Below are 25,921 nucleotides of genomic sequence, written 5' to 3' on the forward strand. Positions count from 1 at the left end.
TAGTAAAGTTATAAATGAATACATTCCAAATATCAGAAAACCACAATCAATTTTGAGTGACCATATGGTACGCAATTTACCTGTAAGATATGGAAGGAAAAATTAGAGAAAACAGATATCAAAGTACTATATTCGTTCGTTAATAACATTATAATTTATGAATTTATGAAGTGTTTTATCAAAGTTTACGTAAATCGTTCCTATAATAACTAATTACTCTCATAATTAAATAGATAATCACGAATAAAATGAAGATATTTTTCCGTTATACAACGGACATATACCATTCAATGTAAATGAATATAAGTAAGACTTTACTACACGTTTTTATGTCTTTAGCAGATAATCAACATCCATTGTTGTATTAAATGTGGGAGAATTTATGTATAAAACGTATGCATAACGCAAGATAATGGTACACGGAAAGGAATTTGCACTTACGCAAAAAATAGTTACGTCACGATCGGAAGAGAACTCCACCAATCAAATCATATTAAAAAATAATCCCGCCTCCTTAATTCTGTATAAATATCGCGACTTTACGCACTTGGACACACTTCCAATCCGGCACGAGACAGTTCACTTTTGAGTCCGTATACTCATCCCAGTTTTCGTTTACTATTATATTAAAAACAATTTTCTGTTGTTCGCCAACCTAAAGAATCGCGAGTAAATTCTGTGCGCGCTAAGTGCCACGAATTACCCTCACTAGCAACTCAGCGAGACCTGCGGTCAGTACCAGCGCCTGACAGAAATATATATATATATATATATATATATATATATATATATATATATATATATATATTAGGGTGTGTCATTTTGGAGCAACTTTTTTTTTCATTTCACGAATAGCATATATACTTGCAGGAAGGTAAAATAAGATACCTGTTAAAATTTTAGCCCTTAATATTAATATTAACAGGTCGCTCATCGCAATTTTTTATTTTTTATTTAGTAAGATAGAAAAAATTTTATAACTATCTAACAAACAGTAATACAGCATTGTGCCACATAGATTTTCTGTAGTAAATTTACCGCTCTACAAAAAAGATCTCTTATCATTTTTTCATAAATTCAACCGTTCAAAAGATATTCAAAGTTAAAGTTTGATAAATTTTATAAAACTTGTTTTTGCTTCTTATGAATGTTGTATCATATCGACTATCAAAAATTATAAAATAAGAAATACATATATTTGTAGAAAATTTAACGATCTACAAAAAAGGTCTCTTATGTTTTTTTCATAAATATAACCATTTAGACGATATTAAAGTTTAAAGTTCAAAGTATGAACCATGGATTATGAATCAACTATCTGATGCATTTCGTTCATTAATATTGAAGTTGCATCAACCGATTTTATTTCAATTACACTGATGCTGTTGATACATCTTTTTTTCAAAACAAAAGTCGTTTTTGTTCGACCCAACTAGCCAAATAATAAATATATTTAAAATTCACAACGTTTCAACCGCAATTTCGGTCCTTCTCAAGTGATTCATCAAGCTATGCATCCTCAAAAACCGCGTACAAAATGTCGATTACGTCGCTGACATCGTGCCCTAACCACATCATGCACACGTAAAGCTAAAAAAGTGAAATAAACTCACGATAGTCAAAAAGATAAAAACGCTCAGAAGTCATAAAATAAAAAGTAAGAATACAATTGAATTGTTGAGTTAAAAATAGTTAAGTTATAAATAGTTAAGTTATAAATAATGTACAAAGTAAAATGTAAGGCTTACATATTCTGTGCGTCAAAACGGAAAAAGAGAACGGTAGCACAGAACGAAGAAACGTCGCAAGCCATAGCTGCGAACACATCAGTACAGCGTGACAGACGAAGTCATACTAAATGACCGATACATAACAAATAAATAGATGTGTTCACAGGTGGAAACGAGCAGAACAAAAGTGTAAATTAAGTGACGCCAATCACACGGTTGTAATTCGCGGGCAGACTTTCTGTGTCTTTTTGAAGATTGATTGCGCAATCGCATTTTTTAATAAAAAACATCTCAGAGATTTCACATTTCTTAAAGTGTCGCTCCTTATATAAAATTTTTGGTTGTTGCCAATTGAAATCGTGGTTATGCGTGAGACGGTGCTTACTAACCACAGAATGATTATCACTGTTCTTCCTAATATCACAAAAATGTTCCTTAACCCGTGTCTCTAGGTGCCTTTTTGTTTGACCAATATATGCAGCGTTGCAATTAGCACAATCAATCTCATATATCAACTCCGTTTGCTTAAGATTCGGTAGCGTATCCTTCCCCCTTCTAATAATACAATCCAACTTTTTCGGAATGGTGAGGAGAACCCTAAATTCTGCATCGCGCATTGTACGGCCAACACCGTCACTGAGACCCTTAATATACGGTATAGTGATAAACTTTCGAGGATCCTGGGCTACATTGTTACTGCTAGAACTATTATTATTGTTATGACGTGTCTGTAGCTCGTTAAGTCTGATGTTGATGTACTTGTTAATTAATTTTATTTTTATTATCTTTTTTTCAGTGTGCAGATATTTACCACGGTAACGAGAAATCTTCTATAAGGAAGCAAAAGTGCATAAGCAAAAATGCAACTTACGCATATTCTGTCCATCTGTACGACCTTATCTGCGTATGTCTCTGTACATACTCAGGAATTAAGGTCTGCTTATGCCATTGCTTCCAAAGCAGATATTCTCAACTCGACATGTGGAAAGGAGTTGAAAGATTTCCGAGACGCAGTCGATCAACGAATACCATGGAGCTTGAAAGGTACGTAAAATTATAACTGAATCGCCATTAACTCCATTTACTCCAATTTAAAATCTAGAAAGCAATTAAAAAAACAACTACTCATCTTTAGCTTGTATTGCATATTTTAATTGATCAATTTTACAATTCTATTTAAATTAAATATATTGACTAATATCTTTTAATCTTTTAATCTTAAATTAATAATAGTATTTACGAAAATATTAGTGTAATAAATTAAGAGATTCGGTTTAAATGATATATCGTACATTCTAAACATACAATATGATAAACACAAATGCAATCTCTTAATTTATTACACTAATATTTTCGTAAATACTATTATTAATTTAAGATTAAAAGATTATAAGATATTAGTCAATATATTTAATTTAAATAGAATTCAAGAATTGTAAAATTGATCAATTAAAATATGCAATACAAGCTAAAGATGAGTAGTTGTTTTTTTAATTGCTTTCTATATATATATATATGTCGTAGCTAACAATAAGTTATTTTAGGAAAATAGCTTTTGACTAGACAAATGCTATCTGCTTAGTCAAATGGCTTTTGCCCATCTAATTTTGTGTTCAAATGCTACTTTCCTAGGCAAATGCTATTTAACTGAGCCGCTGTTAGGCAAATGATATTTAGCGAAACTGCATTGATGCATTTCAAATAAGTACACATATCAGCAAATTACTTCTCTTAGTATTGTCACAAACTGTTATATTTCTCAATTACATTTGTTAATAACTTTTTAATAAATAACAAGCGACGGCTAAAACCATATTTACGCTAAAACATAAAATTGTATATATATCTACTTTTCAATACACCAACTAGTTAGTTGGTTAGCTTAGTAGCCCAAGTGGGGTTTCACAATCGACGCAATGTCAAATCGATGTTGACTTTGGGAGTTTAGGCTACATGGTCCAATATGAACTTCGCATATGGACCTTTGATCGCGTATAAAGCTAAATCTAATTAAATCTTAAAGTACTATATATGAAATAGGGGTAGAAAAGAATGAAGAATATAATAGAATTAGCGCGATATCTCAAAATTTGCGCAAGTTATAGCTAATAGCTACCAGACATTTCTCAAAAATTTCAAAATTTTATAAAAAATGAACCTCTTCATCGATTCTTACCATAATTAAATACCAACTTTTATTTATAATAATAATACTCAGCATTTAAAAAAAATTGAGTCCGATATCTAAACACACACATTTTGTAAAAATGTAATTTTAGAACATTCTGAACACATTGGTACAGAAAACTAAGAAAAAATTTGTTTACGAAAATAGCTTCCTGTAATGAGAAAGCAACAATGCGTGATTAATTAATTATAAGTAAAAATTAGTCATTTATTGTTTTTGCATAAGTAGTAACATTGTAATTTTTATTTTTAGTATTAGGTTCCAGTGGTTCCCGCGGACCGCGTTTCTCTTACGGAAATAATTATTGGCTGGGCAGTCGTAGTCGGTGTCTCGATACGATGAATAAGGCTCCTCTACAGATCTCACAGCACAAAATACTAAATAACACGCATTATCGCGATCCGCGAAAGGAATTTCCACCTTTCCAAATAAATTATTTTGTAGCTTATTTGAGACACAACAGTACGATTCAATATGGCGTAAATATGTTTGACGAGGTAAGTTTGTAAAATCTTTATGTGATAAAGGATGTGTTTGATATTTAAATACATATATACAGAAACTTTTATTTTAGAATGTAATTACGCTCGGACTCTGTTTACCAGCATCATGCACTATAAATAATCTCAGCTTTATTTTGGAAAGAATATTTCGTGACAGAGTTACCTTCGATGATCTCTACTCCGTGGACTTTCAGCTTATCGAGGTTAAAAAACTAAATGACGATAACAAAAGGCTACCCAATAATTTGTTACGTTTCATCTGGTACGTCTCCAAAAATGTATAAATTGCAATTATTTGACAATATAAGCATAACAATAATACCAAGAAATATTCTATTTGCAGTGCTGGCTTAGGGTTTTCTTTTCTCATAACATCAATCGGTACATTATATGATATATGTATATATCAAAAACGAAACTTGCTAAACGTGTCTGCAGCATATCGAAAAAATAAAATTGGAAAAATATTAATATGTTTCTCCGCTTACACAAATACAAGAAAAATATTTCGCACAAAGTTGGACGCCACCACAATACCCGTTATTCACAGCTTAAAAGTTCTAAGCATGTGTTCAATAATCATGTTCCATAATGTATATTATACATTTAATTCTCTCGGTAAGTAATTTATACTAAATCTGTAGAATAGACATTTTTGGCTCTTTTGTTTTTTTACTCTTTACGCATAACGAAAATTGCTTTGTATTTACAGACAAAGTACGGCTGTGGAGGTTCCTTGAGAGTTATAAATACATAGGTGACATTGGATTCATAGCAGTTGATATTTTTTTTCTTTTAAGCGGATGTTTAGTGACGTATATGTATTTGGTCGGGATTCGTCGCGGAGAAAAATTAATTGGATTCTTTGTTCATGTAATAAAAAGATTTATTCGGTAAGTTTTTATTATATGGTGATATGTTTGAAGAACACAAAAAACAATACAAACAACATAATAAAATTATTGCGCATCTGTAATAAAATTTTTCTTTTTAAGGCTGACACCGGCTTACATGACGGTGTTAGGAATAGCGCAATTAAGCTCGGCTTGGTTTGATAAAACATCGATATTTTACTTGTACGAAAGATCGCACGAAACTTGTGCGAAATATTGGTGGAGAAATCTTCTATATATACATAATTTCTTTGGAATAGATGCAATGGTACGTACACGTTTGATTAAGATCAATTTAAAATTATACTTGGAGACGCATAAAATTTTCTAAAATTTTTATTGCATTACAGTGCATGAGTTGGAGCTGGTATCTATCAAATGATATGCAGTTCTATGTAATCGCTATGGCAGTGTTGACTTTGTCGACTATGTATGTTAATTAACCAACTATTATAGTTAATGTCTTCTTCGAGTATACTTGAATAAATATATTATAAATTTCAGATACTTCTATACCGCTGTTACGATATTGAGTGCACTTTTAATAGGCTCAATTATTCTTAACGGTTATATTTCACACGTTTACGAATATGTCGCGACGTAAGTTACTAAAGTATTTTACTTATTGAGAAATCGAGTTAAGAGGATGCTCTTTCTTATTCTTATTTCTTGTTACAGATTTGATGAACAGCAAAAGCTTGCAGATATCGTCTATATTCGATGGAATATATGGATGAGCATAAATCCATTTATCATTGGGATATTTACTGGTTACATTTTGACAAAATTAAAAAATAATTTTGTTTTAAAAAACGTAAAGTATTTTTGTTTTGTTTTATATAACATATTTCATATATAAGTTAATTATATAGTATCGCATAAATAAAAATGTATTATATTAATTTGACATACATTTCAGAAACATATAATTTTGTGTTGGTTCCTGGGTATTATTTGCGGAGTATTCGTAATACTTTTGTCTTACAATCAATACATATCTGTTCTAGCTATTTATGTAGCACTGAACAGAACACTTTGGGCCATATGTATTGCATGTGTTGTAATAGCATGCTCCATTAAACACCAAGGTTCGTTTATTCATTAATACATAAATCTTATAAAAAAATCGGCATATTTTTAATATATTAGTGATATATTTTAACTTGCTTTGTTATAGGCACCGTTAATCAGTTACTCGCGTTCAATGGCTGGATTTTTCCTCTTAGCAGGCTCACATACTGCGCTTATCTTATAAATCCGGTCATCATGCAAGGAATTCAATTATCTAGTGAAACGTCGATTCATTTTGAATTTCTGTCCTGTGTAAGTATACATATATTTGAAATTTCAGCATTAATAGAGGAATATCGTATAAAATGCATTAATTTTTTTTAACTTTTGGTTCCAGATTATTAGGACTTTGGGAAGCATTACAATCACTTACTTTTGTTCCTATGTATTATCTTTGATGTTCGAGATGCCCTATATTTTGTTAATAAGAATGTTTATCGAGTACCGTAAAAATCTGTAAAAAGCCACATAAAGCCGCAAAAAAACATAGAAAAAAAAATATAATCTTGCATACAAATATAAACTATACCGGTGCTTGGGGAGTGCATCGAGATCCTTCGATATATCCAGATCCAGATAAATTTGATCCGGACCGATTTAACGCGGACGCGGTAGCAGAAAAGCATCCTTATGCTTATTTGCCGTTCGGGGAAGGCCCACGAAACTGCATTGGTGAGAATATAAATTAATCCACTAATGCATCTAATATACATACACATAATATACATATGTATTTAAACTATTGTTAGAAACTGTTTCTGTAGTCATGTGTATGTTTATCTCTTATGGTATTTACATTTAAATTGACAATGGGCATTTTAGTACTTGCATTTCATTTCTAATTGCACTTCAAAAATATGTTTTTTCGTAACAAAAGTATTTTTGTTAGTAAAATATAATAGTAATAGTTATATAATAATAATAATATTAGCTATTAAAGGATAGTTTTAATATTTTGTTTAACATTAATTTGATTATAATGAATTAATTGTGCAAATATTTTATCAAAACATTAAATATATATATATTTAATTTAATATTACATTTAATTTAAAAATGTTAGTTTAAATACCCTCTCTCTTTCACACACAAAATATTTATAAAAATATTGAATTAAGTTATTGATTTGATGTTGTATTGTTTTTTATATAATTTATATATATATATATATATATATATATATATATATATATATTTAAAAATATATAAAACCTAATATATCTATCTAATGTATCTATCTAATGTATCTAATGTAACAAATTCAAACTTCATTCCCAAACTTCAGTCCCGCTTATTTTCAATGGAAAAACTGTGACTCTCTCAGCGAAAGGCGGTGTATATTTTATTATTGAGCCACGATGAAATAATCGCGCTTTGCATAAATTAAATATTTGTAGTCGAATATCTTATTTGAATAATACATGCAATTTATAATGTTGCATATATAATTTTATATAAAAAAAAATATTATATATAATTTTATTGATTATTGTATATTGTACATTATATTTCTAATTTTGTATTGTAACTTTCTTATAATATTGTATAACATTTGCAATAAGTAATAAATGTATAAAGTTATACATATGAAATATGTCCATACTAGATATCACAATCACAGACGCGCGCTACGCGCGTATTACACGTGACTTGTTTTTATCGGATTACATCCGACAGAAATAGAGGCCTACCACCACGCCCGCGGATTCCGATCGGCGGTTCTCTTTTCTTTAGAATACGTTTTTTTTTTTACATTTTTATCATTTATTCTATTTTATTTACAATTTATTTTACAATATATACAATATTATAAGAGAGTTACATTACAAAATTGAAAATATAATATAGAATGTCCAATAATCAATAAAATTACATACAATATTTCTTTTTGACATAAAATTATATATGTAACATTCGGTATGCGTACAATAAAACAAAATTCTCACAATGAAAAACATGTGAGGCTTTTATGTAATATTTCTTATTATTGAATTATATATAACTATAGTATAAGTTTATTTTACTTTATTTTTAATTTACACGAGCAATCACAACCAAAAAAATTGTTAATAAATTTATTATTTATATTACGATAGTGTCAATTATATTGTCATACTGTACTAAATTTAGCAAAACTCAAAGGAAATGACCAATACGCGAAAAAATAAACAAAGCTTTGATGTAAAGCAATGATCGAGAACAACATAAAATATGACGTTTTAAATTCTGATTTTTATAACAGATGATAATCTGAAATCCAAAATTTCGCAAAACTATATGTTAATTTGACTTGTCATTTCATATCTAAGACGCGAATGTCGATTTTTGTGAGCAAAAATTTTACAAGTAAATGATCATTGTCTTAACATCGAACCTTTTCACACTTTTATTCAATAAATTATATTACTTGTACTAATTAGTAATAATTTTTAATACAAAATTTTAAATGAAAGATCTTCTGAATTTTTTAACAATCTTTTAATAAATAAAAACTACTAAAATTTTAAAAAGTAAACGGTTTACCAAACGCGTCATGATTTCCGTCTTATTATACACACCCGATTACATTTACACAATTAATATTATACAATTAATACTACATTATTTTAATACAATTAATATTACAATATATATTTTTGAAATACGTATACAATATATACCAAGTACATAATATTTTACAATGTCTGTAAAAATTGGTATTACTTAATATAAAAATTATTTAATATAAAAAGTTAGTAATATTTAATGTACTTTTTGAGTTATTATATTAAAGTAATTACTATCACATTTTGTCTACAATCTTTTTAACTATCGAATTATATCCCCTTGTCCCTGCCTACCGAATCTCTACCTACTCGTATCCCTACCCATATTCCGATATAGAGTCCTACCTACCCGTATTACAATTTAGTATAAATCTAATATAAATCTTTAATTCAGACCGCGACACGATTTAATAGGGTACCTGATTTGCTGGTTAATTCAACGGGTTACCTCAATGTGATATGATCACTTGTGATTTGAGAAATATAAAATTGAGGGTTTTAACATGCGCGCGATTGAGATTTAATTAAAAAGGGATTTTCTAATCTCGCACATATGCGAGAAAATATAAAGAAAATAGCCCTACTTTGGGCACATAAACAGGTATGTAAGGTGTGTCAAATTATTTTGTATATTATTTTATGTATGTTAATTAATTACCTTACGAACCAATTCTGGTCAATATAGACCTTACCTTATAAGGTGTTCAGTTCGTAATTTCTGTAGTTTCTTCTGGCCAAGATCATTGAACTCACCTATTACGTTGTTATTGGCCAAATTCATTTTGGCTGTATGTCAGCCAAAAAAATGAGAAGAAGAAAAACTCCTTCAATGCCGGCTGATTAACAACGCCGGCAGACGATTATAATGTTACGGTCGATTACGAATCGTTGCAATCGTTAATAAGCGCGCGTTAATCATATCGGATAAAATAAACAACCAATTAAGTCTGACTTAATTTTGCTTTTAATTTCACAAAGATACGCGTAATTAATTTATTTGTCCAAGAATTATAGCAGTAATAGAAAGTAAAACAGAATTATATTATTAAGAAATGAAAGAATTTTATGTTAATCGGATTCTAATAAAAATCGTCGCAATTATATCTGTCCCCGGCTGTGATTTGGCGGATCTCCAGCAGTGCTCCCGTAATCGGTGAGCGAATTTTACATGAGAAATAAATGGTTCGAAGCGCGATATATCCGAATCTTAATAGAATCGTTGTCCCGCGTGTCGCAGTAAGACGATAACCTCGCGTCTCTTGCCGGACTTGCCCCCGTTTCGATTTCTACTTTGAGTGAGTGAATCGTGCGGGAATTAAGACGCCCTTCGATGAATAGCTTTTAACCTTTCGTTAAGCGCGGGATTAACAATTAATTGAGTAATTAAAGAGAACGATCGCGCATTTGGCGTTCTCACTTTGCTTGTCGCGATCGCGAACGATCGCGAACGAGGAAGCGAGCGTGCTTCAAAATGCGTATGAACGTGTCGAGAGTGCGAATCAACAAGCTCGAATGTGCGTCCACGAATGCAATTCCGTTTTCCGTTAAAGAATAGGCATGTAACTTGCTCGTTCACGTAATTCGTCGTAAACATTTCAAATTTATTTGCACGTGTGCTATTTTATTCATCCATAATCTCTACTTTACAGAAAATTTACTTTGAAAATTGTATCGTTTTTTATTTTTAAATTTCTTCGCGATCTCGTTCTCGCAGCGCGGTGATCACGCATAAGACCATAAAAAACGTTGAACCGTCACCAAGATACTTAAAAATTATGAAAACTTCTTCGTGGCTTGTTTCCCAAATATTATTCGTTTAGCTTATATACAAAATTTTCCATCAACGAGCCTATTTCGTATTTATCGTGCTCTTATCTTGCAGATTCAGCAGATTTATTATAGCAAGAAAAAGAAAGAACGTTGTCAATTCGATCGCGGCGCTAATGGAATTATTGCTAAGATTTTTTTTTTTTTTATTATTAACTAATACATTGCATCTACAGTACGTTACAAACTCATAGCTGATAGAATTTAACATTATCTATAGACACTACTAAAGCACGTGTCATTTATTCTCAACTATTATATATTTTTAATAACATATATATCAAGTTTAATCTTTACATTTATTTAACATCACGCACATCAAGCTAACTTGAATAAAATCAATCGTAATAATCTGTCATTTATGAGTTGTTAAAACATGATTCTCGCGCTGACAGTTAACTCTCACAGCACGAATCGAGCCAAGCAAGAGAACCAAGATCAACATCGGCAACATCGCGGAAAAATGGTAACAATACCATCTCTTACATGCCTTCTTTAAGAGTGGATGTTTTCTTTCTCTTGTATAATCTCGTACGTACAGGGAATATAATAAGAAAAAAATAATAATTAAGAGAATGATTTTCCAAGTTTTCACGATGCGAAATGATTTACAATGAAAAGATTAACCCATCAACTCATGTAACCACTAACTTTTTTAGAAAGAGATGGCGAAATATGCGCACCAAGTTGACTTATTGTTAGTTGACACTCATCTCTTTTACTTTGGAAAAAATAAAGCAGTAGTAATATTTAAATATATACTATATTTTTAATATTATTAATATATGTTTATATTAATTTTTGACTTTGCTTTTTAATAATCTTGACCAATTCTATAACTATAACATAATTTAAAACAATTGTCACAAATGTTGACGCCGAACATTTTAATCCGATACTATACATTATACAAGACATCAATAATATGAATCTTCGTTAATAACTTTTGTATAAACATAATATAATTTTCTTTCTTCAGAAATAATAAAACAATTTTAACAAATTATTATTCTTGAATACAACTTATAAAATCAATGTTAATTCATTTATCTTGAAAATTTTATTTGGATTTGTCATTCTGTACATTTCCGAAATATACTATCAAGAGATTAAGGAACTTTACATCATCTGATCAAAACTTATGAATTGTGAATAACTTGCAATTAATAATAATTAATCTCTAAAATTTTTATCGTAGAGAATATGACATATCACGACAGCTCTTTTTATATATTTAAAGGTTCTTTTGATATTCTTTCATAGCTGTCTCTTCTGGTTTATCTTTTCAGTATTACTTATATAAAACATCCGTTATTTACCAATCTTGCTTTATTTGTATGAATTTTTTATTTTCAACCCCTTCGATGATTTAAAAATTCGACATAATATATTCCAGAGCTTATTCTCGTGCGTTTTCAACTCGGTATAACTTTAGTAATCCGCAGATTTGATGAAATTTACTACGAGATTTTTGACAAGATATTTTTAAAAATCTTGGACAAATTTAGACGTTTATCTAATGCTTCTAATTTTCATGCGCGATCGCAAGTGTTAAACCATTTTAACATCTGTTAGCCACATTGTGTTCATTTTTTACATACGACTGAAGAAGGTAAAAAATATACTTAAATTAAAGTATTGTACGGTAATTATAGGACATTCTGTACCTATATATTTATATTTTCAAACTTTATTTTATATATCCAATTAAAACAGATTATTATAAATGCTACATAAAGTTTCGGTTCAAATTTTGCGGAATAGCTGAAAAAATTCTCGCAAAATATTAACTGAAGACACAGCGTTAGATGTCATAATTAAACAAGCTTCTTTTTAGAATTTTTACACTCGTGCATATCCAATTATGACAAAAGAACATTTAAACCATTACTTTCGAAATATATTCAAAAATTTCTCACTATGTCTCACTATGTATATTGTAATTATTATTCTTAAAGCTGTTACTAAACTACCAATATTCGCATCGATTTTGCTGCTTACACAAATAAATTTACACATACATACTTTTCCGTTCATTCTCTCTCTCTCTCTCTCTCTCTCTCTCTCTCTCTCTCTCTCTCTCTCTCTCTCTCTCTCTCTCTCTCTCTCTCTCTCTCTCTCTCTCTCTCTCTCTCTCTCTCCCTCTCTCTCTCTCTCTCTCGCTCGCATTCACGATTTATAAAATTTTATTTCGCACTTTCACAAATAATTATCAATATGTAACATCACTTTTGTGCGTATTCGCAAGGTATCAAAGTGGTCGGACTTGTTTCCCATCGATAAACTGTAGCCAATGCTACAGCCCTTTCTTCCTCTCTAAAATATAAACAAACTTTCATTTAATTCTCTATAAGTTCCAATAATTGGCATAGAAATTACTCAATCTGTATCGTCTTTGTACTACTAATTGTGTGCAAGCGCATACGTAAGTTCACATAACTGCTGGATAAAATATTCGACGATCTATAGCGTTAAAGGACCTAATACTTTCCCTTCAATATTTCTAAAACAGCCGACTACACAGCACTTATACGCACGCAAGAAATTAATCAAGTGATATATGTACAAATATCAATTTTTACATAAAGTGTCTAAATACGTATTTGATAAATCATTTATACATATTGCAAGGAGCACTAGGTAAAAAAGTTTATCCGTACATTCAGTGCTTATGGTTAAAGCGAAAATTTAATATGTCATTAGTAAAATAAGCACAAACAGCAATTGAAGTCTGTTTGTTAGATTACAAAATAATGTGACAAGAAAAATTTAATCGAGACACGTAAAATATTAATCTTATTGTATCGATTCTCCACAAGTATCGCAAGTGGATAACTTCCTCTTATTTCGTTAAATTATTTTTGTCGATTAATTAATTAGATTATAGTTTCCTTCTCCTAATTGATAAAAGGATGAAAACAAAAATCCTAATAAAGTTGATTATATACAGACATCAAATTTAAATGCCTTATGGACTAACATTATCCATAGTGAAAGAACTGAGGTGTACCAGTACATTTTTACTCGCCATAGATATACTGTACAAATGCCCTGGTATATAAACCAACTTATTCTACTAGTTGAATCGCAACTTATCGAACTACATCATCCATATTACGAGCTTAATAGATAAAAGCAGTTCTCATTGGCTTTGTCGAAATTTTTGAACAATTACAGATTAACTATAATTTATCCTTACGTATAATCGGGACTTTTCTGGGACATTCGTAAATGCCTCGTCTAAAAGATTTGGCAGTGATTAGAAAGTCTTCTCCATTAGGCCAGTGCAAAAGTTACAAAATTGATACAGACACTTGTTCATAAATTTGTAATTAAGGAGAATAAAAATACAAGGCGATATAAATATTTCGCAAGCTTGTACTTGCGAAGGAAGAACCTTAGACATATTATGCTAAAAAATAAAGGAATCTGAGGTCTGTTGGATGAACTTTCTAAGATTATTGACTTAGGCTGTACTGGTATGATTGTTAGCACCGCTGATAGCGCTGAACAGAGCAGCGCTATTGCGTTTGAAACTTCCTACTTGCTCGTCCGGCCATATTGGTTCCCCGAACAAGGACGACAAACTCTGGCACAGTTTTTGGTAATTCTCACGTAACACTTCTTGATATTCGTGTTGGTCGGGCGTGATCAGTTTGCTATTAATTTGTAATGCTGTATAACATATCTTGACAAATTCCCTGAAATCCAAAGAGGACTTATAAGTGATTGCGATATCGTGTACATGAAAAAGTGTAAAATGACAAAACGTACCTAAAGACATCCTTCAATTCTTCTACTTTGTCATCGGGGTATTGTGGAGACAGCGCAGGATCCAGAAATGCGGAGGCATAGGCTAAAGGACCGGCATTTACCGTTACGCAAATGCTACCTTGGAGACGTAACTGCAGTTTCTTCACATCCGTCGGTCCGATCAAAGCCACATCCTCCAATTCCTGAACGCGTTGCCTCATCTCATCCAAAGCGACCTCGATAGGGCTGAGCTCCACTATCCGTTTCTCGGCAATCCCGATGCGCTTCTTCACATACGGAAAAGCATATTGCGCTGCAAGAACAAGCATAAATCTTCATACTTCTTTTTCAATAAAGCGAGATCTAAGATAATCAAATAAATAGGTAATTATCGGATTATTAGAATTTTTAGAATTATTAGATTTGATGTTTGACCGTACTTGTGAGAATAGTTCTACGTTTCCATTGATCCTCCGGACTGCCTCTTGCCTTGCCCTCCTTAGTAAATGGCGTCTCAAACATGAAGCAAGATATGTTGTGATTCTGCTCGAACTCAGTTTGTCGCACTTCCAACTCCGTCTTCTCAAAGTAGGGTGTGACATGCGTTACCTGAATGTACGCTATCTTGGGATCTAATTCGCTTACGTCGACTGGTACAGAATCCATTATTATCTTAACGTTCTCAGATCCGAACTTTTCGCTATATAAATGCAATAAACGTTCCGATATTTCAGATAACGATGTCACTTTTGGCTCCTTATAAATGTATTCTTGACCATTCTCTTCCTCAAAGTACGCCTAGATAATAATACATGTGTCAATCAAATTTTTTTAATTATAAAAATATACGCTCTCTGCTGGTGATATATCTTACCATGCCAAAGAATGCCACTCTGTAAAACCTCCCAAGCAATCTCTTTCCAGTCCGTGTTACCTCCACAATTTTATTACAGGCTTGCGCCAAATGCGAGTAACAATTAGCCAAAGCTTCGTAATTTCTCTTCTTTTCATATATAGGAACTATTAAACGATATAAGTGCCCAAGCAATTCGAAGCGCTCGGCCTTCTCCAATGTGTCGGCACAAATTTCCAATTGCTCAAGAAGTAAACTTTCGTTATAGTGAATATCTTGAATGCCTGAAAAAAGATCGATATTTCTTGCATCTGTTCTCAATTCAGATGTATACACGACACGATAAAAATGCAAACAAAATAGTACAAATGATAAACGTAATGCAATAAAATAAACATACAAATCTCACCAGCATCAAGTTTGAGATTACGCTCGTCCTTCGATATGTTCACAGATATTTGATCGAAAGCTTCTGCGCCCCACGGATGAATTTTCCGCAATTTTAAATATTCAGCCATTAATGCCGCGATATGTAGTTGACAACAAGCAACCTTAGAATGAAAAACGCGTGTTGACATATCCATTATGTAAGAGTCTCAGACAATATATTTTTATATAAAGTGCATCTTTGTCGGGATAATTTGTAAAAATGAGTACCTCGGAAAAATTTCCATCTCTAGCGTGGTTCCTAGCCATCGTTTCCAGCCAGGTATGCCTCAATTCGGGCGTGCTGGCGTAAGAGTTAGCCAAACTATGTTGCAAATCGACCAGCATCTCAGGATCGTTATTATGCTCCCGCATTTGCGCGGTTGCCATTAAAACCGTTCGTATTCTTTTATTGAGGTCCTTCACTTCAACTGGGAAACCTGTGCCCTTCATAACTTTATCAGAAGAGGCGTAACTGTTGATTAACGACAACGATTCTTGAAATCGTGAATTGTTCAGACCGATTACATTGCCCAACATTTGGGACACTGAAATTATCACCTATAGAGAAATAATAAGACGTGTTTAAAGCTTGTACAATTCACTTAAAAATCAACGATAATGACTATATAAAAATAAGTGGCGTTAAATAAATTAGACTTAAAGATTGTGTTCTAGAAGAGTATTGTACCTGCAAATGTACTCTAGTCAATCCTTTCCTACTAGTAAACTCAAAATTACTTCGCATGAGCAAATACAGCAAAGCGCAGGACTCCTGCCTTATGGAACTCAACTTGCTGTTACAGCAACGCAGCAGCTCATAACACAAACGTCCGCAAAGCACAGCATTGCCTGTAAAGAAAAAAAATATATTCAAGCTTTGTGCATGTTTTACATGTGCCTATCATACATGCTCTCTACCATCGAAGAGTAGGTAGTTATGTATTCATTCTCATTCTTTACAAATAAAACTTTTTTGAAGCTTTGAAAATTAACAATTACCTTGGAAAAGCGCGACGGAATAATTATTCAAAAAAGCTCGGAGTCCAGCGAAAACGTGACGTAATAAAGTTTCGGACTGACCGACTTGAAGAAACGACAAATAAATATTGAAAAACTTTTGCATGACTGCGTTGTCGCCTTCATTTGCCAAGAGAACATCCTGCAAAAAATGAGCTATGTTAACGTTTTATGGTCACAAGCTTCTAGCTATGTTTTGATTGGTCAATTTGGATAAAAAAATCCCACGTGCACTATATTTATATTTAAATTTATATATTTTAATCTTCAAAATCTCTATGTGAACTTATATTGGTTTCTTGACTTTCTTAAGGTCCCTTACTTTAAACTATTCAAATTTTTATTTATTAAGATCTTGTTGCCTAAATTGGTCAATCAATGTTTTAATCTTATTGTATATTATTATATATTTTACACATAAAATCAAAGAAATAAAAAAATTTGTGATAAAATAAACATGATTACTTTAAAATGAATACAGAAGAGACCCAAGCAATCCAACGCAATTAGCCCAACTTCCGTTGCCATATTTGCCTCCAGTAAAGCTTGATATACTTTGCCGCAATCATTTTCAACCAGATTCTCTCTAGTAACTGTATTGTGAGGTTGCAACGTGCTGGTAGCGGGACTTTCAGTGGTAAAGTCTGGCGGTGCCATTCTGGCGGGTAAAGTCATTGCTTTGACAGTGCGGGGCTTTCCAATATTACTCGCAGCATTCGCGGCTATTTGTCTCTTACCGATATACTGGAAATGATGTAAGCTCATCCTGAACGTAGAAGAAAACAAGGTTGTTCATCTAGTATGAGTATACTAAACACACATCAAGACATTTTATCATACAATGCATTTGTATAATAAGAGAATATCGGCATATTTTCTCAAAAACAGGCAATATTTCTATTATTTACTACACCGTCAGTTTTGCTACTTACTCGATTACTGTGAAGAAGTTCAGTATTTCCGTATCGTTGCACTGTTGCCACCAGGCGATCACCTGATGATCACCTAGATACTTGACAATGAATAGGAAACAAAGTAGTATATCTTTCACTTCCGAGGGCTGCAATTTATCGCACCTGGGCGACGATTGCGTCACACTCAAAGTACGCGAATGTCTGTTTCTCTCGCCCGTTCCGTTTTCCGGCAATTCTCTGACGATGGCGGTCTCTTGGGAAATGTTAGACTGTGACGCACCGGACACCGTCGATGTATCAGACTCAACGCTAGTGCAAGAATATCCATTTACCAACCCTTGACCCGCGATAGCGGCAAAGTAGGTAGAATCTCGCAGATGCATAGACGATCTTATAGGCGATTGAGTGTCCAGGTGAAGAGTCAGTCTGCGTAACATCAAAATTTCTCTTTAACTTTCAATTAATTAATAATTATCTATTGTATTATTAATATTGTTTTATTAATATACTGGCATATACCTGTGAATGGATTTTGGTGTACCCGCGGTAGTGGAACTGGCAACGGTATCCTTCACTGTCAGAAACGAACTGCTGGTCGACACTCTGTTAGTGCCATTCTGTTTGATCTCTATCTTGATCTCATTCTCCTCTACCGACTGCAGTCGATGCAAATTCTCCAATACAATGCCAAGCCATGGTATGTAAATCGATGCTATTCTGCTCAGTTGACCCTGAAATAATTAGAATTCAAAACGTGAAATACCTATCAATAAATTATATCAGAAGAAAAATGATCATTCCCAATTTTTTCCAACAGTGCAATTCCTTAAAGACTGCTAGGAGCAGCTTGTAATCATAAACGTTTAAAAGTCGCACCTTATTTTGATATCTATCATCTAACTCGTGTTTCGCCATTAAATCCCGTAAAGTACCAATGGCGACCTTACGGATCTGCACGATTTCGTTGAGGGAAGTCCTAACTTCTTGCATCAGAAGACCAGCCAGGAAGTGGTGCTTACAAAATTCCTCCGTGAGACAATACTCGTTCATTAAATCTGTCATCAAATAAGCACTTCACAGTTTTATCTGCTTTTAATATATACTATCTCTAATTGTGTAATGTAACTGAAATAATGGTGGTATAAGTGCGTATAAAATACAGATGAGCAGAAAATATATATAAGATTTCAGTGCATGATCCTATAAAAATACAAAAAACGTGTAGAAACGTATATTTCAATCTGAGAGACCTCAATCCTTGAATCAATGATGCTTTTAAACTGATTAATTATAAATTATAACTAGCATTAACTATATATTGCTACAAAAGAGAAAATATGTAATGGATATTTGCTATAAACGAGAACATACACATAACACACATATTTGTGTACGAATATAATTATAAACGTACCAACGTCGCATTCTGGTTCACTTTCACAATCAGTGTCATTCTCAGTATCTTTTGAACACGCGAAACAATTAAGTTACAATAAATTAGTATATTTTCACCGTAATCCTTGTGTGTATCGATGATATAAGAATTTACCTCTGGAAGCAAGACGCGACTGCATCATCGGCAAGTTGAAGGATACATAGTGCTCGTGAGAGCAGATGATTTGCAGAAAAGTAAACTTGAAATCGTGTAGCGTGCGTTGGTCGCCAGGCGAAAAGTTGTCCAGGTAGGAATTGATGAGACGAAACACGAAGCCACGGTCCATGAATGTGAGACATCGCTGTGCCGCGATAATCAAAATCAAAATAGTGATAAAGATATACAGTGTATGATATATACTGTGTGTGAGAGTTATGTGATATTATGTACCTTTAAAAATTGTGCGAGACTCTTGTTCAATTCGTGTGTCTCTACTGGCATTTCTCTGTACTTGGTCATTAAGTATGGCATAATCACGTCTAATAACATCTTGATCTTCTCGTGATAATCTTTTGAGAATCGCTCGTTTCTATGCATCTAGGAAAAAATAAATTAACTGCTCAAGTAATTAATTTTTATAAGAGACAGATTGATAATTTATTTTGGTAAATATACAAAACACTTCAAAAAATGAAGCAATATTTAATTATAATAAATAATCCTACTCTATCGATATTAATAGACGCCAAGTTTCAAGTTAAAGTAATCTCGAAGAATTTACCTTTATCCTCCCAGTACTCAGTAGATATTGCGCCATACTCTTGATCATTATTTCGAAAAAGAAGCTCGAGTGATGCATGAATTTGTTCACAACTAGAAAATCGGTATTGCTCGGTTGTAACAAAGTTGGCAAATGCTTCGCCAGTTGCTCGTGAACCGCGACGTTACCATTTCGGAGAGGAGGCAGTACAAACACGAACTAGAATCAGAGAACTAGGGTAGAGTCAGACCAATCGCAAAATATATAAACCAAAGTTTCAATATTCAAGAGCTAATAAAACTGGAAATTGAATATTTATCTTTCAAACATATTCTAAATCCTACCTTGATGTACGCTTGTAGAATTTCCTTACGCCCGGCTTCATGCACCATGTTTATAAAATGTATTAAGACCCTGATCACGTATAATCCGACTTCTTGGCTGGTATTGCACGTCAACAACACGAACAGTTGATTCAATATAGTTGGGAGAAACGTGATAACGGTGACTAGTTGAACCGCGTGTGCAGCCTTAAGGATTTTGCACGTTTCCGAATCCGAGGGCGACGCCGAGGGCTTTGTGTCCAAGATGCGTTCAGCGTGGACGAACAGATTGTGCAGATGAAGGTCCCGCGTGAATACCGTCGAAATTAATTGGAAAGATACCGTGAAGATTGGTCGTTGGGAATCAATCCAAGTGATATCCGGCCCTGCGTTCTACGAAAACATACAAGTCACCCTCATGTCGTCCAAACTATGTCATTAATTGACACAATACCAATGATCGATCTTACTCTTACCCCTTTCCCTAGTCCAAGGGGTTGTATGGATAGATATCCCGACGGTAAATGCGTCGCTACAGGCAATACCTGGATATTCGATTCTATATCCACGTTCAGTCTGCACAAAGTATATAAAATATCAAAAATATATTTTTCTTCTTTCTATTTTCTTACCATCGTTCAAATATTATAAGATACAACAAAATATGCTAATAGTTTAAATGCTCATCGATCATTGATTTATCGAGTCTCACCTTCCTTTATGCAGCAAAGGCGCCCATGCATAGCCGACACAGTTTTCAACGCCGTTCTCTTTCTTTTTGTTCATATCGCAACTTATGTGATAAAAGGAGAATAGTATATGGTGTTTTGCGTGCAATTTCGTGGGTAGCTTAATCTTGATTTCTTCATACCAAGAAGGTACTGCGCTGTGATGTAACACGGCACACGACGCTCGTAAGCATAGTAACGGCGAACCCGGTCTCCCATAAATCGCCTGTTAGAAATAGTAGAAAGAAGATGAAGCCATTTATAGATCCCTTAATCTTCAAATAAGTTGATTTTTTTATCACATACTCGTAAAGGCTTGACGTTTTCGCCGTCGTCGTCGCGGAGTTCCATGATGCACGCTATGTTCCTAGCTCGGGTAAACATTTTTTGACTGTCGAAATTGAGTGTCTGCGGATACACGTACAGATGATTGACATACGTCGTGTACGGATGCACATCCCTCTCGGAAGTGCTCTCGAATTCGGCGACCTCGATCGTCGGCTCCGCCGTTGGTGGGATCGGAAATGGCTTTAACGGTGCCAGGCAAGTCGACAATGTATCTAGAAATCGTATTTTATGTATTATATATCTGGAATCGTTCGAAACTATTGACTACAATTTCTCTTTTCGTAGTGAGAATTATTAAAAGCCTTTTTACTTATTACGAAAAATTCATTAAATTACTTAGAATCAAGTTACAAAAATTGTGTAATTCTTGTGTAATTCTTTAAGTCATTATTGTTTCTTCGAAACTTATTCTTAAATCTTTAGTTCTTCAATACAAGATTTATTTATTTATCGATAAATAATCGGCGCGCAGTTTGCCGAGTTATAGAAGTATACAAAATTCACACATAGAAATATTATTATTAGGCTACCACGATCCAGCCCGACCGAAGATATCTTCTCTATTTAATTATAAAATATATTATTTGACTACGCACTTTCAGGAATGTCCGTAATAGGCTCTATTTTAATTTTCAGCCAACCAGGTATCACAGTCAATTTGCTAAGCTTCTCAGGCCTGCGAAAAAAATTTTGCTGATATAATGTTTAATAAAGCACGCATGTTGAGCTCCATGTGGTATAATTTTTTTAATCATATTAATTTACAATTAATACATACTTTCTGTACTCAGAAAGAAGTTTTAGCAGCTCCTCATCTTTTATTTTGTGACCCTCCTGCCTGTATATTGCTGGGAAATCCGAGGATGTATCCAGTTCGTTGCTATACAATCTAAATAGTGGTCTTGCAGCCCATGCAAATGGCATTCTATAATTTCCTAGTCTGAAAAAAAAAGAATAATCGTCTTGTACAATCATGCTTATTTGTAATCATCTTTTTAATTGTTAAATATCCGCTTAAAACATGAAATTTACACTTAATATTATATTTAAAAATACCTGAATTTATAATATTACCTTTGACAACATGCTCGGACTTGTTTGTGCACCTTCAAGCCCAATCTTGGATCCTTAGTAGCTCTCAAATATGGCTCTGAGGTCTGATATATGTTTCCCTGGAGTAACTTGTCTATCCTTACGACGAGGAATATGTCTGGGTGAGGATTACTAATGTTGAATATAGCCTATAACAACAATTATCTTTATAAATCCTCAGTCTATTAATAAATCCAGAATAAATTAAGTGATTAACAAATTCTTATCTTAGACATTTATACATACTAGTATTATTAACATCTCACATTTTTCCTTGGATTTTCGTATTTAAATAATCTTACTTGTTTCGGATATTTGATCCAGTCCAAAGGAATGTTCTTCAATTCCCCAGGAAGAGTAATATCCTCTGTTTCTGTTGTAATTCCTGCAGGACTAAGTTCTCTCGTCATATTTCGCACTATTTCATGATTAATATCGAAATGAAAATTCTCTGTAAGTTTTCTGCCAGTCCTCGCGTCGAAAAGGCTCAACACTGTATGATAAGGTTCCACTTGACAGAGAGATTCTTTTTCGTCGATAGGTGCTTGTAGTCTAAATTTAAGACTTTCGCACTTGACGAGGATCCTGTGGCCAAATTGCTCCTTATAAGGGTCCACGTTATCGGCAGATTGTCCTACAGCTGTTTTGGCATGGGGTATGTAAGGATACACGCTGAACAGTCTTTTTCTGTTCTCTCTCCTCGCTAAAGCGATGCTGGTATCAGTCTCTCTAGAATATTTTATTAGTTGCGGATTCATACTCTGCTCGAGACCTTTCAGTGTGCCATAAACCTAAAATCAAGAACATTAAGTCCACTTTAACATCAAACAATTATCTTTTATCTCTTACCTTAAATAATTTTTTATTTAAAATAATTTAATAACAATATTAAGATAATTTTGTACTACCTGCATAGGTTGCGGCGATGGCGGAGGTGTATTACAGGTTCTTTCTAGCGATGCAGCGCGCTTTTCTTCCTGCTGTTTGTAATGTTGCAAGACGGAACTGAGTTTCAATAACCAATCTTGCATATCAGCCTCGTTATCGGCAGCCAAAGTATAAGACTTGTGAGTGTCACTCATCCGTAGTTCAAAGCAGAATCTCCCACGCTTCGAATTTCTAACAACTTCAGTGCAAAAGTCCATCACTATTGTCAATTTCGCCTCGCCCTTCCTCTCGTCTTTAAAAAACTCGAGTATATAAGTGCCGTCAACCTCCTGTCTGAGATGGCAGAAACGTCTTTTGAACGATTTCGAGCCGATATGAGCAAACATTCTATCCGCACTACCAATCTCAGGACCTTTCATCAAGTAACCTTCCTTCGTTATACCGTCATTCTTCGTTAAATCCTATGAAAATGTATACAGATTACACTTAGCTCTAAATATGCGACAAAAGTAACCAAGATGATATTAAACGATCCGAAAAATCTTGTAGAATAAAAGAAGAACATTACCTCGTCTACCTGGTCTACCTCGGTATCGATTTCATACACCTCGTCCTTTAGATCGTCCGCTTTCGATATTCTGAAAATTTATGAAATAATAGCATCTATAAAACAGACAGCTGTCAGAGATTCCAATTAATCTCAAGCATTAAATTCGCATACCTTGGCAACTCGAGATAAGCTCCACTATATGCCGCGTACTTGTAATGTACAAGATTCCAATTGGATGTATAACTGGATAGACACTCCTTCGTTAGGAGATTCTCCTCTCCTTCCTCACATTCTGTAATATGTTGCGCCGTCGGTACCACACTGCGATATCTCCTTGGCAGAACCACTTGCTGTTGGAAAATGTACATTCAACAACAATAATAATAATCACGTATCAAATATCATAAATATTTAATAACAATTCTAATTATTCTCTATTTTGGAAAATAGAATTTTTTTCAACAAGATACTTTTAATTTTGCTTATTTGTAGAATTAATAAAAATATATTAATTATATTCTTCATGTACTTCAATTTTATCTCGTATCCTATTGCTATTCTTGCTTTGTTCGCTTATCTATAAATGAAAGGCATGTCGACAACACACTGATATAGATAAGCGGTATGAAAGCAGTAACTCACAGAAATATCATCCTGGGGGTACAGCAGCAGCTCTCGCTGAGGGTCATTTTGCAACAGCGTCTTATTCTTTAGCACAAAATTCTCAAAGTCAATGGGCTCGACCAAGTGCGGCTTACTCTGCAAAAAACATGTGAATTTTGAAAGACAAAAACTATCGTGGGCACAGAAAATCCTAAAATACTTTAAGCCTCAATTTAACGAAATCTCGACTTCATATTCGACTGACACTGACGAACACGACGAAATTCCACGATGTAGGACGACTACGAATATAAAAGGAACATAAAATCTCGAGCTCCCAGTGATTGTTTACATCGCGTGTACGTCAAGTACGACGAGCCAGCGTCCTGATTTCAGCGTTCCCGGTGGGATCGGTGGTCTCACCTGTACCGTGCTCTCGCGGACGACCTGGGACACGGTCTCCCGCAGCTGTGCCGCCATGCCGGGCTTCCCCAGGCCGCGCGTGAACTTCCTCTCGCTCATCCTGGCCAACGCCGTCGTGCGACGCCGATCGGGCCTCGGCTCGGTACCGCCGTCTGCTGATGCCGCCGTCGCCGCGCCGGCCGCGTCAGGTCGCATCGGTCACCGTGCCCGGCCACGCCGGGGGACGATCGGGCACATGCACTGTCACCACCACGGGGGCAACCGCCCCGGCCGCCTCCTCGTCGCAAACTGTCGCAAACTCACAATCGATCAAGATCGCGCGACCAACTCCCGTCGGCCATCACCAATCGCGTCCCGTCTCCCGTCCTGTCGCGCCGCGCCGCGCCGCGCCGCTCCCGTCTGATTCTTCTTCTTTCAAGTTGCTGGCACCGGACAGTACTTCGCCCATAAATCCATAAAACAGATTTAATTGGTAATTTTGAAACTGGTTGTGTATTTGTATGCCGAGTAGTTTGTCCCTCTTCTGTTTCTGATGATATATAAACGTTATACTTCCTTGCCGACCATACAACTGTAGACTGTGCCACACTGTGCTATGTGCTAGTGCTAGTGTGCTCCCGTTTGATCTCTGATCCTGTCGATTCCTCGCGGAGAGACGGTTTTCTTTTTTTCCTTTTTTTTCCCTTCTCTTTCAGAGCCGGGACCCGCGCGAATTTTTGCCACGCGCCGCTTTTATCTCGCGCCGATTGGGAAATCGACGCGACGCGTGAAACTGGAGCACGTCAATGTAAAGTTGATAAGGTCGCGATACCAAGTACGGAGATAATCGGGCGTGTGAAACGAAATCGCATTTTCCCGCGTATTTCCCACGCGGCGCGGCGAGGTTAATGGCGGATCGCCCGACGAAGATTCTTCGAACGGCGCCTGAATGTCGCACGAATTAAAGGCTCGGAAAACTCGGGGAAGATTCCGTGGGAAGAGCTTTATTACAAACGGAGATTTATTAATAGATAAGCTCCCACTGTCAACAGTGTCAACGAATGCCTGTCGACAGTTATCGAGAGCTTTTATCGAGAACTTTATCGATAGTATCGAGACGGGCTTTTT

The 25,921-nt window shown here is 34.3% G+C and overlaps 2 protein-coding genes across 8 annotated transcripts; one reads left to right on the top strand and one right to left on the bottom strand.

Annotated features, from left to right (window-relative positions):
- The first annotated feature begins 539 nt into the window (after positions 1-539).
- LOC139821448 (nose resistant to fluoxetine protein 6-like) lies at positions 540-8,475 on the top strand. Its single transcript, XM_071792459.1, has 13 exons — positions 540-731; positions 2,527-2,774; positions 4,171-4,415; positions 4,493-4,683; positions 4,765-5,039; positions 5,134-5,314; positions 5,417-5,582; positions 5,665-5,744; positions 5,819-5,914; positions 5,993-6,128; positions 6,234-6,402; positions 6,492-6,637; positions 6,723-8,475. The coding sequence occupies exons 2-13, from the start codon at positions 2,591-2,593 to the stop codon at positions 6,843-6,845; spliced, it is 1,992 nt and encodes a 663-aa protein (XP_071648560.1). The 5' UTR covers positions 540-731; positions 2,527-2,590; the 3' UTR covers positions 6,846-8,475.
- Positions 8,476-12,428: 3,953 nt separating this feature from the next.
- On the bottom strand, positions 12,429-25,576 carry Ziz (dedicator of cytokinesis protein Ziz). 7 transcript variants are annotated; one of them, XM_071792452.1, is made up of 30 exons: positions 25,367-25,576; positions 24,815-25,252; positions 24,431-24,547; positions 23,960-24,138; positions 23,807-23,876; positions 23,259-23,699; positions 22,653-23,141; positions 22,333-22,499; positions 22,037-22,198; positions 21,855-21,934; positions 21,217-21,470; positions 20,895-21,136; positions 20,653-20,758; positions 20,204-20,575; positions 19,881-20,078; positions 19,550-19,696; positions 19,274-19,460; positions 19,139-19,186; positions 18,601-18,779; positions 18,244-18,455; positions 17,743-18,150; positions 17,276-17,576; positions 16,793-16,952; positions 16,482-16,642; positions 16,022-16,351; positions 15,765-15,915; positions 15,386-15,648; positions 14,952-15,309; positions 14,533-14,824; positions 12,429-14,459 (listed from the first exon to the last, which is right to left on the bottom strand). In XM_071792452.1, exons 2-30 carry the CDS (start codon positions 25,007-25,009, stop codon positions 14,225-14,227), a joined length of 6,504 nt encoding a protein of 2,167 aa, XP_071648553.1. In that variant the 5' UTR covers positions 25,010-25,252; positions 25,367-25,576; the 3' UTR covers positions 12,429-14,224. The 7 variants fall into 7 exon arrangements, with proteins under 7 accessions (XP_071648553.1, XP_071648554.1, XP_071648555.1 ...); XM_071792453.1 differs by having other exon boundaries at positions 20,659-20,758; positions 24,815-25,576; XM_071792454.1 differs by having other exon boundaries at positions 15,774-15,915; positions 24,815-25,576.
- Between the last annotated feature and the right edge of the window lie 345 nt (positions 25,577-25,921).

This window comes from Temnothorax longispinosus, chromosome 11, assembly GCF_030848805.1.
Source record: "Temnothorax longispinosus isolate EJ_2023e chromosome 11, Tlon_JGU_v1, whole genome shotgun sequence".
NCBI lineage: Eukaryota > Metazoa > Arthropoda > Insecta > Hymenoptera > Formicidae > Temnothorax > Temnothorax longispinosus.

Coding starts and splice junctions, on each gene's coding strand:
- LOC139821448 (XM_071792459.1), top strand. CDS start 2,591: ATGCAACTTACGCATATTCTGTCCATCTGTACGACCTTATCTGCGTAT. Junction 5,315..5,416: donor GTAATAAAAAGATTTATTCG/GTAAGTTTTTAT, acceptor TTTCTTTTTAAG/GCTGACACCGGCTTACATGA. Junction 5,583..5,664: donor TCTTTGGAATAGATGCAATG/GTACGTACACGT, acceptor ATTGCATTACAG/TGCATGAGTTGGAGCTGGTA.
- Ziz (XM_071792452.1), bottom strand. CDS start 25,009: ATGCGACCTGACGCGGCCGGCGCGGCGACGGCGGCATCAGCAGACGGC. Junction 20,759..20,894: donor CCTTTGCTGCATAAAGGAAG/GTGAGACTCGAT, acceptor TACTTTGTGCAG/ACTGAACGTGGATATAGAAT. Junction 20,079..20,203: donor TTCTACAAGCGTACATCAAG/GTAGGATTTAGA, acceptor CTCTGATTCTAG/TTCGTGTTTGTACTGCCTCC.